Source organism: Diceros bicornis, chromosome 4 (genome assembly GCF_020826845.1).
Source record: "Diceros bicornis minor isolate mBicDic1 chromosome 4, mDicBic1.mat.cur, whole genome shotgun sequence".
Lineage (NCBI taxonomy): Eukaryota > Metazoa > Chordata > Mammalia > Perissodactyla > Rhinocerotidae > Diceros > Diceros bicornis.
Genome location: NC_080743.1, coordinates 59,628,393 through 59,644,275, shown reverse-complemented (window position 1 = coordinate 59,644,275; position 15,883 = coordinate 59,628,393). Strand labels below are relative to the sequence as shown.

At 54.2% G+C, this 15,883-nt stretch overlaps 1 protein-coding gene across 3 annotated transcripts in view; it reads left to right on the top strand.

Moving 5' to 3' along the window:
* The window catches only part of ARHGEF2 (Rho/Rac guanine nucleotide exchange factor 2), a 37,372-nt gene that overhangs the window by 6,240 nt on the left and 15,249 nt on the right, over nucleotides 1–15,883 (top strand). Inside the window, exons 3-6 of one of the 3 annotated variants that reach the window (XM_058539415.1) lie at nucleotides 1,249–1,366; nucleotides 1,966–2,005; nucleotides 3,214–3,307; nucleotides 15,631–15,775. In XM_058539415.1, coding sequence (XP_058395398.1) covers nucleotides 1,303–1,366; nucleotides 1,966–2,005; nucleotides 3,214–3,307; nucleotides 15,631–15,775 — 343 coding nt within the window. In that variant the 5' untranslated portion in view covers nucleotides 1,249–1,302. Of the gene's footprint in view, nucleotides 1–1,248; nucleotides 1,367–1,965; nucleotides 2,006–3,213; nucleotides 3,308–7,480; nucleotides 7,836–15,630; nucleotides 15,776–15,883 lie in introns of those variants that run through there. The other 2 variants (XM_058539414.1, XM_058539416.1) reach the window with 2 other exon arrangements.

The window sequence follows — 15,883 nt, the reverse complement described above, 5'->3', positions numbered from 1 at the left end:
GTTAAGCGCGCGTGCTCTGCTGTGGTGGCCTGGGGTTCGCCGGTTCAGATCCCGGGTGTGCACCAATGCGCTGCTTGGCAAACAATGCTGTAGTGGCGTCCCATATAAAGTGGAGGAAGCTGGGCACGGATGTTAGCCCAGGGCCAGTCTTCCTCAGCAAAGAGAGGAGGATTGGCAGATGTTAGCTCAGGGCCGATTTTCCTCAAAAGAAAAAAAGCAAAAAATAAAGAAAAATAAATAAATAAAATAAAATTTCTAAATCTATCAAGATTTTTTAAAAACTTAAAAAATTTTTGAAATAAAACATACATACAGAAAAGTATATAAAACTTACATGAACAAGATAATGCATAATTAGGAAGCAAACAGCTGTGTAACCACCCCAGGTAAGAAAAAATAAAGTATCATCAAAATCCATAAGCCGCTGTGTCCCTCCCCATTCAGAACCCTCTCTCTCCTAGCAGAGATGACTATTTTCTTGACTTTTGAGACCAATTTTCCTTATAGATTTACCACTTTTGTATGCATCTCTAAACAATATCAGTTTTGCTTGTTTTAAAAACTTTTTATGAATATAATCGTACAGTATATACATCTTTTGTGTCTTGATTCTTTCACTCAACATTATGTTTGTGAGATTCATCCGTATTGTTGGGTGAGCTGTGGTTTGTTTATTTTTATTTTTGAATAGTATTTTGATGTATAAATATATCACAGATTCTTTATCTAGTCTACTGGAAAGGGACTTCTGGATTGTTTCCTGTGATCTCTATAATACAGATTATTCAAAATGTGTTAAAATTTGCCTTATGGCCTGGTATGTGGCCAGTTTTTGTAATGCTTCATGTAGGCTTCAAAAAAAATTTATTTCCTAATGGTTGGCTGTGTGGTTTATGAATATTTCTATTCCCTATTGTCTTAAACCCAGACTGCCTCGTTTTTTTCCCATTACCTGCCTGGCCTCTATAGGTTGAGTTTGTCATCTCTGGAAACTATTCAGGGTAAATCTTTTCTAAGGTATTTTCTATATTAAGGAAGCCTGGGCTTGAATTGCAGCAGAGTGATGAATGCTAAATAGCAGGAATAACTTCCCAGCTATTTCAAGTGGAATATCCCAGAAATGGGTAGTGGAAAGGCGTGGAAGGCCGGAAGGCCTTGAGGAAGGGCCATGCTGTGGGAAAGTGAAGGGCATGGGTGGCAGATGGATGAGGCCTGACCTTTGTGTGAGGATTCTTGACATGATTCTAGGGCCAGGGTTCCTGTCATCCATCTTCTGGCCCTTTGGACCACTCAGCCACTGGCATGCTTTCCAAGTCTGTATCCATGAGTGGCATCAATTGCTTCTTGGGCTGCTCAGATCCAGCTGGTGAGTAAAAGTGGGGAGCAAAGCAGTGATGGCCCCTTCTCCCATCTGTCTCATTACCACTCCTCCGAGCCAGCCGTTTAGGGTCCAGATGTCCAGGATTATGTTGTTTAACCACACACCCTTGGAAACCCCAAAATGCCTTTATTCAAATGAGATCTGAATTCAGGACTTTGGCATTCTGAGACTGTCCTTCCAATGAAGGAGGACATGGGACAGAGTGAGGCTCTCTAGCTTCCCCTGTCACCAGAGACGGAGGTCAGTTACCTCCTGCAATGTACCCTGTTGTCAAGATGAGGCATTGGGGGCCCAGTGTGAAACCTCTGCCCTCCCCACTCACCAGAAACAGAACTGAGACATCAGCGCCCAGCCCCCTTCTCCACATAACCCTGGTGCTCTGTTCCCTGGCTCCTGAGTTCTTCAGCTCTGCTCTGCTCAGACTCCGCCCTCCCTCCCTGCTCCCCAGCGCCCGCCCTCAGGAATGGCGTCACATGCACCTGCAGCTTGGGAACCTGATCCAGGTGGAGCGGGTGGGGGAGGCAGCCCTGAGCACCTTTGTCTGGCTTTAGCTGGACACTTCCCGTCTCCTTTTGTATTGGCAGGGAACTTATCCCAGTCTTCTGCCGCTGACCTCAGCCAAAGGTGAGTTTGGGGGACTCGGAGCCCTTCAAAGGCCCAGATGGGGGAGGGGCAATGGGACTGGGCCATGGATTTCATGACCCCAAGGGTCTCTGCTTCCTGAAACATTGCTCCCCTTAACATTTCTGATCAAAGACCTCCAAATATCCTTCTCCCTGAGCTGCATAGAATTCACCCTCTTTTCATTGGCCAGGGAAGGTTCAGAAGGTTCTTGGTAGCTCCATGGAATGGGGAAGAAATTAGGGAAAGAAAAGGAGTATCTAGACCCCAGGGTGTCAGTTGAATAAAAGAGAATGGGAGTGGCTTGCTGTTGTCAATGCCAGAAAGGTGAGCGGGCAGATTGGCTGTTGGACAGTCTTAGGGAGAGACAGTGACCAAGGACCATGGATAAGCTTTGGATAGCTCAGATAACTGACCAATGGGGAGTGGCTCTAAGGAGAGCTGGGCAAGGGCTGTAGGGCCCTGAGGGGAGAGGGCAGGGGCTGGAGGCATAGTTCAGGAATCATGGTGGAGGCTGGGAGATTTCAATAACTACGTAAATAAGCACACAAAATCAGCACCTGTTAATTTGGCTCCTATAGCCAAAGCCTGATGGGAGTGGGTCAGCCCTCTGAGACACTGTGGGTATGTGAGCTAGTAATGGGCCCTTTAAGATATCAAGCTCTGATTTGTGGTCCTAAAAATCTCTAGCTGACACATCCTCCTGGCTCCGGGTTTGGGATTAGCTCATGGGATGGGGCTGATGAAATCCCAGGAAATTCAGTCCTTATTGGCTTTAGGCCCAGAGGCCCTTTCCAAACAGCAGAGAGGGTCGTACACAGGGCTCTTGGGAGGGGGAAATGCCCCCCTGGAGAGCCCCCACCCCATATCACTTCCGTTGGGGAGCAGCATGAGAGAGGAGACTGGGCCTGGATTAGGTAGGAAGGGGGAGTCTGTATTTATCTGGGAGGAGCCTGGAGTTTTCCTCATAAATAGAGGGGCCTGGGAAACTGTAGTGTCCACATCCAGGAATTCCTAGGAGGTGTAGGGGGGTGTCTTTCTCTCCAAGTCCTCCCTGCCTCTTCCTCACCCTTTCTCTGAGTCTTCCCCCTCGTATCTCCATTCTCTCTCTCCTGGTCATGACACCTTCATCTGCTATCTCTCTGTGAGTATCTTGTTTTTCTATTCCAGCTCCGTCTCCATCGCTTCACCTCTTCTTTTTCTCTCTGCAGCTGTGGCCAACTGGAAGGGGGCTCAGGTACCTGGGCGGGCTCCTCCCTGCGACGGACCCTCAGCTTCCTCTTGGGCATGACCGGGAAGGCCAAGGTAAGAGTGAGCCAGGGAAGCAGGAGGCTTGGGACCCACTGCCCTCCCCACTTTCCCTCCCCCCACCCCACCATCCACTCCCCTCCCCCCCTTCCCCTGGTAGACTGAGACTCAGGGCAATGGTTCAAGTTTTAGGGGAACACATGTTCTCTCTCCCAGTCTCCCTCCCTGTATCCCTGTAAATCACCTTTCCTCCACTTTCCCCATGCTCCAGCTTAGCGGCCAGCTGTAGACAGCTGGAAGAGGAGAGGAGCCTCGGAAGCTGAGGGGTGACCTGGCACTCCCTTTCTTTAGGGCTCACATTGCTAAGAGGTGGGCAGCAGAAATCTTAACCATTGGACATTATAATGATAATAATTACAGCAGTACTTTTTACTTCTTCAGAGAGTATTAGAGTTTGCAAAGTGCTTTTACACTCATAATTTTATGGGTGGATACGGCAGCTGAAGGAGTTGAAATCAGACCACAGGCAGAGTGGAAGCCAGGAAAGTATATGATTATGGAAGCACATGCACACATACGTGTGGGGCCATGGGCAGCTCTGACCCCAGGAAGGTGAAGGCACATTACTCTCTTCCTTGTTACCAACCCCCAGGCTCTGGTGAAACTGGGAGCTCTGCCTGCTGCTTGAATTCATTTCCACTTTCTTCATTTACTGGCAGAATGAGCCAGCCCCCTTTTCCTCTCATGGCCTCCCCAAGTGTGCATGTACTTTCCAAGCTAGGGTGGCTTCTGGGCATTGAGAGAAACCCCAGAGAAGACACCATATTCTCCTTCAAGAACCATGGGATTCTCACTCTGTGAGGTTGTCTGGGCTCCTCCTGGCCCCATCCACAGCCTTTGAGCCAGGATTCCCCTTCCCCTGGGCAGGCAGGGAAGGCAGTGATAAAACCAGCTGGTTAGCACCTTCTCACCACAGGCCATGGGTGAGCATGAGACCAGGCAGTCCGAGAAGAGGAGGAGCAGCTGTAGAATCTTAAAGGTGGGCGGGGGTGGGGGAAGGAGGGGTGGTGGAGGGCAGGTGGGCCAGTGAGGTTTGTTCTCTCCCGTGGGGAACAGATCTCTTTAGAGAACAAAGCAAACACCCAGACCTTGGGTTTGAGTTCCATCTCCCCACAGGCTCTCTCAACTCAGGGTAGGAGAGCTGTTGGTGGAATCACCCTCTTTTTCTGCAGTGGGAATGGTAGGAAAAGCTAGTACTGCCCAGAGGGACCATCCAGATCCCAATTGGTCTGCGTTCGCCCACCCTTGGCCTAATAGTTTGGTGAGGGGTTGAGTAACCTGGTGAAAGAGAATGTGGGCAGAGACTGTGGAGCCCAGACAGGCAGCACGAAAGAGCCAGACTAAGTCAGGTCATTGTCCCACTCAGCCTTTCCTCACCAGGGTCTCTGGTCTTGTCCTCCTGTTTCCCTCTCCCTCATCTTCTGGTCCATCTTCCCTCTCCCCTCCTGAATGTGTCCGCCTGCCTCACTAAATCTCTTCTGTCCCCTCCTCCCAGCTCAGGATAAGGGCCATAAGCAGGTAAACATCAGGGGGTGTGGCTGGCGAGAAGCTCAGTCAAGCAGTGAGAGGAGGAAGTAGCTTATTCCTTCCTATTTGATTAGCATTGTAGAGTTGACAAAACACTTTTCCGGAGGTCATCTCATTTAATTCTTATAACACTTTGGCACAGATAAGTATTTTAATCTCCATTTTATAGACAAGATAACTTAGAGGCTAAGTTACTTGCCCAAGATCCCACAGTTAGTAAGAGATGGAGCTGAATTGCAAACCCAGAGCTTTGACTATATAATGTTGCCTCTGCCAGTAAACCTAACATAAAAGTTTATCCCCCGTCTTCCCTTCTTCCACTGTATTCTGATGGATGGCCATCGGAGTCAATTATGCCTTAATCATCCCCTCCCAGAATACACATTAACCCTCCCAGAGTAATGAGAAGAAAAATAAACTTCCTTCTGGGCCCTGCAGTGCTTGGGCCCGGGTAGCCCTGTGGCTCTCTCTGTTCACCTACTGGCGAAGACTCTGACAACCAGGTTCTTCCCTGGGGCCATCTCCCCACCCTTGAAATATGGGGACACATTTGTCAAGTTAAATGAGCTAAAGAAAGTGGTGGCTACTTTTCAATTCTGGCAGAAAGTAGGGTTGGCTTTTGTTTTTGTGTGTCTTAAAAATAATCTCTGAAAATCTGGGAGGTATCACTGCATAGGACTAGAGGGGAGATGAAAGTGGTTTGAACAGAGGGGCGGGGGATGCCAAGGAAAAGGGTTCATTGTTCCAGAGGATACAGAAAATAGAAATTAAGTCAAGCTGCAGGCCTAGCTCACTAAAAGCCCACATGTTTTTAAAGGTAGAATGGTTTTCTTTATCCACCCCCAAGCCCTCTTCCTTGCTACTCATCTCCTAAGAGGAGGAAGAGGGCCTAAAGCGAGGGGCAGGGTAACAAACAGCAAGTGGGATGGAAAGTAGACTGAAGACTGGGGTGGGAAACAGAAAAGGGTTGGGGCATTAGGTCCTTTTCTTTCATAGAGACCTTCTAAGTTGACTTTGGGGACTGAGAGGTCCCTCAAAACACCCTGGGGTTTAGGTCCCAGGTTTATTGGATACCCAGACTGGAGTTTGGCCCTTTAAGATTCCATCCTGGGAGAATAGCTGAGGTCCCAGCCCACCCCTTGTCTCTGGGCCCCCTGTGGGTGGAGCCATGAGGCCAGGATTCTGGTTTTTGGCTGTCTGCTTTTAAATTTAGTACATTCCTCAGCCTTGGCTGCCCACTGGGGGGAGGTAAGTCTGGGGATCTGGGCTCTGGAGCGTCAGAACTGCTGGTTTGGGGAAGTTCCTAGGGCCTTCCAGTAGGTCTCCCCTGCAGGTGCAAGGCTGGAGGATCAGCCTCCCTCATGGCCCCCAGAAAGTCCTTTCTGCTTTCTAATTTCCATCCAGCCTAGAAAGGGCATGGTTATTTCCTCTCCTTTTCTCTGGTCTTTGCTATATAAGGATCCTAAAGAGGGGAGTGGGTGAGGAAGGAGGTGGAGAAGGAGTTGCTAGGCAGGAGGGGAAGCCAGAGGAGCAGTGTGGGGGTGGTGCTGGGGGTGAGGAGCCCAACCAGCTCAGCCAGTGGTGAGGCAGTGGAGCCCAAAATAGTGGCAGAGGCTAAAATTGGCACCTACAAGAGTGCTGAGCTGGGCTTGAAACCTGCAGCCTGGCCCTGCTGCTGAGCCTGGAGAAGGAAGCCTCTGGATCTGGGTTGGGCCTCCTCTCTCCCCCTCTTTCTCCCACACCTCTTAGGACCAGAATCAGGCAGGACCCTGCAAAAAGAGGATGTTCTGTCCCAGGGCCCTCTGTCCTTCTGGTTTCCCCAGAGAAACAGAGACCCTGAGAGGCAGAAATGAACAGCAATGTGGGTGATTATAGTTAGAGTGGAGGAGGAATTTTCTTAATAGCAGGAAACTTACCAAGGGTGGAGGTGGGCTCAGGCTGGGGCAAAGGGTCCAGAAAGAATGCTCCATTCCACCCCCCTTCTTGTGGAGAGACTGGCCATACCCCAACTGCCCCCTGACTGGGGCAGGCTGGTTTCTGGTCTTTTGGCTCTGGCCTAACTTGTAACAGAGAGAACTGGGGTTAGACACAAGGAAGGACTTCCTCAGCTTCTTAGCCTTCAGTAAAGGTGGCAAATTCCTCCCCGGCCACCCAAGTAGGTGCAGAGGCGGAGCTGGGGAGGGGAATGGGCAGAGTGCGGTCAGGGAGGCCCCAGAGGGTTGGGGGCTTTGGGAGAATGTTCTGCTCTCCCAGTCTGATTCTTCGACCTCTGGGAGTGAATCTTCTCCTTCACGCCTTCTAAAGACCAGCCTTTAGTTCCTCTTTTAGTTCTCTGTCCTCTTCCCACCCCTGCCCCCAATCGTAAAAGGGGTCAGTCGGCTCTGGTGTGCTTTGATGGGTCCCCGAAGGCCAGGAAGGAACTGGTCTCGGGTTCCCTGCAGAGCTGGGGGCAGACGGAGTCCTCCGGACTGCAGGTCTTTCAAGACCGAAGTCCCACGGAGGGGGAGGAGGGGAGAGAGAAGATCTGGGGTGGGGCGAGGGCTGCGGGCTGCGCCGGGGTGGGTTTTAGGAAAACCAGGGCCCAGAGGCGGGTCTCTGGGGCTAGAGGGCGCCCGGAGGTGCTGGAGGGGAAACAGGCAGAGGGCCCTCCCGAACCTGTGCACCGACCCAGTACTCCTTCTAGCTGCCCTGCACAGCCCGAGGCGTCCCGTCCCGCGCGGCGGCACCCGCCCTCGCGCCGCCCCGCCTCCCCTTCCTGAGCTCGGGCGGGGGAGGAGACTCGGTTTGAGGAACTGGCGCTGGGTGCCGGGCGAGGGGAGTCAGACTTCCTGTCCCCGAGACCGACGCGTGCGGGGCGGACCCCTCCCCCGCCCTCCCCCACAATAGCTGGACGCCTGGGTCCGCGCCGCGTCCTCCTGGGCTCCCCCCGCGGATTATGTCTCGGATCGAATCCCTCACTCGGGCGCGGATCGACCGGAGCAAAGACCTGGCGAGCAAGGTGGGCTCTGAGACCCCTCTCCCTCCACCCGTGCTCCTCTGGGTGCCCTTCGACCCCCGGCCCCCGCAGCGCACCCCGGGGCTCCTCGCCTGCTTTCTGGGCGCCAAGATCCGGCGGAGCGTTGGCTGGGCAAGCGGCAGGACGGGGTGGGTGGGGACTGAGAGTGAGTGGGGAGGGGGCTGCGGGAGCAGGAGAGGCGACCCGCGCCTCCAGCTCCGCGCCGATTCTCTGCGGGGATCCCGGGAGAGAGCGGCCCGGGTTTGGTCGCTTCCGATCCGGCGGGACCGGGGGTTTGGGGCCGCGCGAAAGAAAGTTGCTCCGGTAAGGGCCGGCGCGGGAAGAGGGAGGTGTGCGTATGGGGGTGGGGGCGGCGAAAGCTCCTCCGGCACCCCCTCCGCCCGGCTCCCACCGGGTAGCGCGCGGCGTCCCCCCACCCCGCGGTCGCTGGCTGGGTCGTTCCCCCTTTGTCCCCGCCATCCGGCGCAGGGGGTGGGCTGGGGTGGTTTCCCGGCTTCCTCCCACCGCCGCCGCCACCACCACTACCACAACCACCCCTCCGACACAAAAGTCAGCTCCTCCTCTCTTCGCAAATGGACTTTCCAGCTGTGATTCAGTTCTCCCCTCTGGTGGGCGGGTGTCTGGGGTTAAGACGGCTGAAGGACTGCTTTTGCCCCCAAGCCATCACCCTCAGGTGAAGGGAGCAGAGGTCTTTGTGTAGCTGGGATCCTTGCTTGCATCCTTAGGGGCCCTAAGCACCCCTGTTCCTGGAACACAGGGTCTCCTGTCCCTGTCTGCCCCACCAGCTTTCCAAGCTCCTTGTTCTCACAATCTGAAACCCTTGGGCTGACCCACTCCGCACTGTGCCTCCTGTCCCTCATCCCCCTCCCCCAGCTCTCTTCACTCTTCATCTTGGGGCCGGTTCACTTACCATTTCAAGAGTCTGGGTGGACTCCTTGCCTCCCACCTCCCACCTCCATCGTGACCTCTTGGCCACTCCTTTCCAAGTATCCTTTATCCTTGTCTTTGTACCCAGGCCCACCTCTCCACACCCTAGACCCCAGGAAATGATGAAGCTGACTTGTAGGTGAATAAGTGAGAGCTGAGAGGAAGCTGGTGCCTGCACACAGCACCTCCCAGCTGCTCAGGGCACCCACACTGTACCCATTCTCAGAAGGGCCAGGACCCAGCCTAGAACTAGTTTAATCTGTGGCTTCTCTCTGACCCCACTGCCCTTCCGCGGGGGTCCAGTCTTTGCTGATCCCAGGCAAGGGAGCAGTCCCCTCAAAGATGATGGAAACCCCTCCCCGCACTTCCCACGTAGCTCCTAGCCTGGCTACCTGTCTTGAGGCTAAGCTGGGAGAGGTTTCCATCCTGGAACTTTTTCTTAGGGGGCTAGGATAAGATTTTGCTAACAGGAAAGCAACTGGGAGGTTTGAGTAGGGCCTAAGACAAACAGAGGCCAGGCGAGAGGTGGCTGAAGTGTGGTGGAACAGTGGGTGGCAGACAGGCTCTTCTCAACCCTGCGCCAGGCCAGGCCCCAGCTCTGAAAGTCTGTTTATTTTTCAACCGTTTGAGCTGAGACCCTGGAGTAGAGCCAAGGGGGGCGGAGAGGTTTTTTGAAACCACGGAAATTTGGTTCCACCCTAAAAAGGAAAGCCATGGGGGAGCCAGTGGGAGGGGCAGACCTGGAGAGGGGATGTAGAGAGGGGTTCTGGGAGGGTAGGTACTGGGGTCCTTTTTCCGTTATTGGGAGGAGATGGGGGGCCAGATACCTGGTCCTCACGCCGTGTTGTTTTTTTTTTTGGTAGTAGGGGGACTGGGAATCCAGAAGCTTGGCTCTTTCTGTCCTGGGGTTGGCCGTGGTTGGGGGGGTGTTGGGACTCTGGCTGGGGGTGGAGTGTGGAGGGCTGAGTGGGTGGATCTGAGAGGGCAAAGAGGCCACTGGAGGAGGGTAGTTGTCAGTTTGGCTGGTCGGAAGGGGAGGGCCACCTCCGGAAAGCTGTGGTTACAGAAGGGGGGAGTGGGTTCTTAGCCAACAAACCTTGGATCCCCTCTTCCCCCCTCCCCCAAGCACACCAGCTGTCTCTTTTCTTTTTATACTGTGGTGGGAAGTAGAGGGGGACCCCGCTGGAAGTGAGATTATTTGAGGAAGATGGTCTCCCCTGCTACCTATTTGAGGGGATAGGTCAGAGCTAAGGTCTGACTCCCCTCCCCATTCCTCACCTGACTCCCCTGGACCTCATTATAGAAGGAGAAATTTAAGTAGACGGTGCCCCTTTCTCCTTCCCACCCTCCTAGAGTCTTTCTATGCAGTTCCCCCTCCTCACGCTTCCTTTTTTTTTCACTCTATTTCTATTCTTCCAGGCTGTCCTCATCCGCCCCCTCAATTCTCTCTGCTCTACTTCCTACCTCCACAGGCCCCAAACCCCATAGGTCCCCTTTCTCTCTTTAGCCCTGTTATTCCCTCCCTCCTCCCCCAAACCCTAACCTTCACTCCTCTCAGAACAAAGGGTCCTTTCCTGCCTAAGAGCAGGCAGGGGCCAGAGATCCAAGGATGCCTCTAGAGGCTGGGGGGGTCCCCTTGAAATCTCTTGGAACCCAGCACTGGAGTGTGGTGGGCAGGTGGAGTCGTGAGAGAGGAGAAGAGAGTATTTCTTTGTTCCGAGTAATGGAGAGGTGGCTGGCTTTGTGTGCAGGACCAGGAGTGGAGCCGGAGCCGGAGAGGAGGGCTGGGTGAGCCCAGGAGTGAGCTGAGGGTGCTGGCAGTTTGGGAGGAAAGTTGAGGAATTGGGGGTCTCCTGGGAGGCTCAGGCTTTTGGGGGCATAGAAAAAGATTCTAGGGGTCATGGAGGTTAGGGAAAGAGCTGAGGGAGAGGGGAGAAGAAGAATGGGGGAAGGGAGCTGAAGGCTTAGGGAAGTCACTGAGTGACTGCAGGGTGTTGGATGGTGCCTAGAGAAGGACGTACTGGGGCTGACCAGAGGATTTAAAGAGGCTTCCCTGGAATCCTGACCTTGGAATCAGGGAGGGGACAGATCTGAATGTGTGACTGCCATGCATGCACATGACCTGTGTGTTGGTGTGTGTGTGTCTGTCTGTCCCAGAGGGTCTGGGTTATTGTTTTGAATGGTGGTCACCAAAGTAGGGGCTCCTGCTCTCTGGACATGAGGAAGTAGTTCCATTCTTAGCCTCAGTCTCTGGTTTAAAGTATCATCTAGGAGCTTGAGTGAGCACACTGGTCAGGGTTCCTGGAGCTGGTAAGAGAAATGGCAGAGAGGAGGTGGCTGGACCCTTCTGCGTTTGTTTATGTCTCCTTGGGGGAGGGTGGGGGTGGGGCTGCAGGCAGCAGCTGCCCCCTGCCCGACTCAGCCGGCCTGCCCTGTGCCAGGAGGGCAGGGAGTCCTGGCACAGCTATTGTTCGCCTGCACAAATGCCCGTCTGTTTGCATCACTCCCCCCTCCCTCTCTGCTTGTCTCTCTCTCCTGACCCGACAGGTGTGGCCGGGTGGGGGGCAGGCTGTGGTCCAGGATGCCTGTGTCTCAGGGTCTCTAGCTTGATTTTATTCCCTGAGGCCCTTAGCGCCCCTCTTCTGCTTCCCCAATCTGCCTACCCCCATTGTCCGGCGTCTCATCTTCATTCATCAAGCAGGCATTTAATAAGTGCCTTTGTGTGTTCCGCGATGTCTTTTTGTGTTGTTTCTGGCTTTGGCGTTAGTGTTTCCGTTTGGCCGCCTTCTCAGCCTCTTGCCTTTATCTTGTCCCTGGAAGCTCATAAAGGAGCCGAGTCTGGCTGAGACCATCCCAAGCCCTCTTCTCAGTCCTGTGCCTAGGAAGCCCCTCTTTCCTCATTTCCCAGCCCTATAGCTCATCCCCCATGACTCAGTGCCCTTTGCAGCCTATGACTTCGGACCCCTGTTGTCCAGGGGCTGAGCCACAGATGACTCGAATCCCAGTGGAACCCTCCAGGGGCCTTCTGGTCACCATACAGAGGGCCTGGACAGAGGCTTCACCATCTTGGGGAAGGGGCTGCTGCCAGCTGCAGCTGGAGCAGCTGCGATTCTGAGCACCACGTGACTCCCCCCGAGGTCTGGGTTTGGACATACCCGATGGAGGAGCAAGGACTGCTGAGAGCATAGGCCTTGCTTGGAGAGGCTCTCAGTCTTCTGGGTCAGCTCTGCCATCACCTGCCGCCCGCTGGGAGCACAGGAAGCCCAAGTCCAGGCTTTGGCATTGCCTTGTCTTCCGTGTATGTCACCGTTTTCCTTCTTGCTGGCCTGGGAGGCAGAGTGCAGAGAAGCGGGGACACTGCCCCTGCCTTTCGGCTTTTGAGCCGCCAGTCACAGAATCATCGGCTGTTCGCCCCGTCCTTCTTTCTCAAAAGTGACCAAGGTCTGGGATGACAATGGAAGGAAGGTTTGGGTTGGCCTTCTTCTGGCCTCCAGAGGAATCTCTCAGGGTCTAAGCTCAAAGGAAGCAGAAGGAGAGAAGAAGGGCTGGGAGCCCTTCAGGAGGAGGGAGAAAAGGAGACAAGGAGACTGAAGGCTCTGAAGCTCTGACGAGGAATGAGGGGGTCCCAAGAGCAGGGGTGAGGGTGCTGCTGGGACCCCATGTCTTGGTGTCCATCCATCCATCCAAATCCTTCCTTCCTTCCTTTCTAAACACGTATTGAGTGCCTGTTGTATACCAGCCATTGTGTGAGGTGCTTTATTCCCTTCATCCTTGATGTAGCAGTGGTGTAGGTGAAGCCTGTGTAGCAAGAAAGACTTCCCGTGAGGGCTTGTGAGAAAGAATTATTCTAGACGCTGGACAGCAGAGGATTGAACCAAGCAGGAAGGGCCTCTGAGTGCTGGGGGTGGATGTTGTGAATTGTGGGGTAACAGGCCCTTTTCTTGGTGGACAGTTTGGGGCGTGGAGGTAAAGGGCTGTCCTGCTGGTGGGTGGTTAAGTGGGAGACCAATGTGATTATCTTAAGAATACCTGGAAAAGAGTAGGACAAAGAACCAGACAAGCCCATTCTCTCCATCTCTGGAGCAGGCACCCCTGGTGAGCAGGCCCTGTGTCCTTCTATCCTTGCCAGCCGAGCCCTGGGCGGGCAAGGCTGCCTCCAGGACAATAGCGCGAGGCAGTGCCAGGGCCGTTTGCTGCTGGGCAGTGCCTGTGTTGGGATGTGCTGCCGCTGTGGCTGCTGCCCGCTGCTGGCCCACCTAGAGAGGGGGTCACTTGGAGAGAGGGTGAGTGTTGGGAGGTGGAGGAAGCTGGTCTTGTCAGTCTATGGGGTATCGACGCCAGAGAGGGAAAGGCCACCAGAGACCCCGTTCTGGCTGCCCAGTCCTCTCCCTCCCATTCCCACCTCTTTCCCAGGTGTTTGCTCCTGGAGGCCTGAGGCTGGAGGGCAGACAGTGGGTGAAGGGGGAGCTGTGGCAGCATTAGGACAGATCTGCAGCACTGCCCACTCTGGAGTTGACCCTGATCCAGACATGTTGCTCTTTTTAATATGATATTCACATTTGTTTGCTTGCTTTTAGTTCAAACGTAATAAGTGTTAAAACTTTTTATCTTTCTTTCTTTCTTTCTTTCTTTTTTCGGTGAGGAAGACTGGCCCTGAGCTAACACTTGTTGCCAATCTTCCTCTTTTTTCGCTTGAGGAAGAGTGGCCCTGAGCTAACATCTGTGCCCATTTTACTCTATTTTGTATGTGGGATACTGCCACAGCATGGCCTGATGAGTGGTGTAGGTCCGTGCCTGGATCCGAACTTGCGAACCTCGGGCCGCTGGAGCGGAGTGTGTTGAACTGAACCACTGTGCCACCAGGCCAGCCCCTCGGACTTTTTATTTGTGTCATAGAGAAGGCTGGGAGGGCAGGAAAGGAGGGGAGAAGGGGTGGTGTAGGGCAGTGAGAAGAGACATTTGGACTCAGTCTTTGAGGTCCTATAGGGTTGTTATTCGGAGGACGATTTGATCTTCTAAGGAGCTATAATTTGCAGCAAGATAGATGGAAGTTAGACCAAAGGGAGAATTTTCTAGTGGTCCAGATAGGTAGGTACCAGAATAGAAAAAGGGAGGCCTGGAACGTTAGAGATAAGTCAGCTTCCCTAACCAGGCCTGGCTGGAGAAGGGGAGGGAGAAGCCAGGGGCAGTGGAGGAGAAATGAGGGTGAGAAAGGGAAGGCAGAGGTGGAGGAGTGGGAGAGGGAGACCATGAGATGGGAAGGAGAGCAGGAGAGAGGAAGAGAAGAAGGAAGAGGAGAGGAGAAAAGAAAAATGGATGATCGGGGTGGAGAATGACCTTAAGACCTCTGGGTTCGCTCATCACCAGACAAACCTGGAGCTTCTGAGGCGAAGCAGGAGAGAGAAGGATCTTGGGCCACCAGGAAGCCCTGAGACCCTAGGGCACGCGGCTCAGTGCCTTCTGGCCCCTGTGCTGTTGACTCAGCCCCTCCGCACTTCCCTTTTCTACCCTAAGCACCAGGCCAGTGCATCTCTTCCCCTCCCCCGCCTCTTCACTGCTGGTGTGGCTGGAGCAGAGTCAGGACTGGACGCTAAGGCCCAGGCAGAGGGCCCTGACCTGAGTTCTAATTTTCTGTCCCAGGGCCCCAGCCAGTGTCCTCTGACTTGGGGCTTATACCCTCAGCCTCAGCAATATGGATCCCGCTCTTTAGTTTCCAAAAGGCAGGGAAACCTTGGAGGGAGTGGTCCTGTCAGCTCCTCTTCCAGCTCTCTGACCTCTAAGAGTGGAGGGAAAATCCAGGGATCTGAAGTGACCACTGAGGAAGGTCCTGGACTAGGTGGGAAGAATGGTATCCCGTCTTGGCACCTTCCTAGGCTCTTTGGGAAGCTCAGGGGCTTGAGGAGGGACAGAAAAGAGGTCAGGGAGAATGCCTCGACCTACAGAGGCCAAGAGGAGGCAGGAGAAGAGAAAGCTGAGATGGGAAACGCCAGCCTGTGAGGTTCTGAGGAAGGGCACAGAGTGTGCCCCATCTCCACGGAGACCAGGGCAGGAAGAACTGACGTTGCGCCTGGGGGATGGAGGGTAGATGCCAGAAAGGACTTCCTAAGTTGGGAGAGACTAACTGTGTGAGAGGAATAGAGGGAGCTCTCCTAGGTTTTGGAGGAGAGACCACCAAAACCAGGCTCCTCCTGCCTAGAGGTCGGCAGGGGACATGCTGCCTCCCACACAGAGGCCATGTGCACCTTGGCTGAGTGTGTGCAGAAGCGTTAGAGGTTTGGGATCCTGACCTCTGGGTTGGGGGTGGCATTCTGCCCCTTTCAGCCAATCTAATTAGGGGATCTCCTGCCCCCCACTGTGACTGCCACGGAGACAGCGGCTCCAACACTGGTTGTCATGGTTATAAGAGGAGCTAACTCCCATAGATTTGAAAGCGCTGGTGAGCTGGCACCCTCTGCTTTCCCTGCTCTCCCCTCCTCTCTGCGCATCTTCCCCCGGCACAGAGAAGAGAGTACAGCAGCTCGGGGGCGAGCAGAGCTAGGGCTGGAAGGTGGAGTGAGGACGCCGAGGTCTAGAGCCAGGGAGATGAGTGGCAACAGGAGGCAGCCTAGCCGCCGGGGCCAGGTAGGTCAGGGGACAGCTAGGCCCCCCACAGGGCTGGGCTGGTCACTCCTGGACAGCTGTCTCTGACACCCTGTTTCAGGCTACAGCTGTCTCTGACACCCTGTTTCAGGCTCTGCTTTACTAGGCAGGCATTGCTCCCTCACCTCTGCCCTCAGCCTGTCTCTCTGGACCCGTCGGGCACCCTGGCATCTTCCAGCCTCACTTCCTGTCTCTCTCACTCCTTCCACAGACCCGGGAAAAGGAGAAGATGAAGGAAGCCAAGGATGCCCGCTATACCAACGGGCACCTCTTCACCACCATCTCTGTTTCGGGCATGACCATGTGCTATGCCTGTAACAAGAGCATCACAGCCAAGGAAGCCCTCATCTGCCCAAGTAAGTTGTTTGGACCCTGACTGTCACTCTGACTCGCTGCCCACTGACCCTAATCTTTCCATCTGTCCTTTTGTCCTGGATCCATAAGGGTCACTCTCCTCTCGCAGG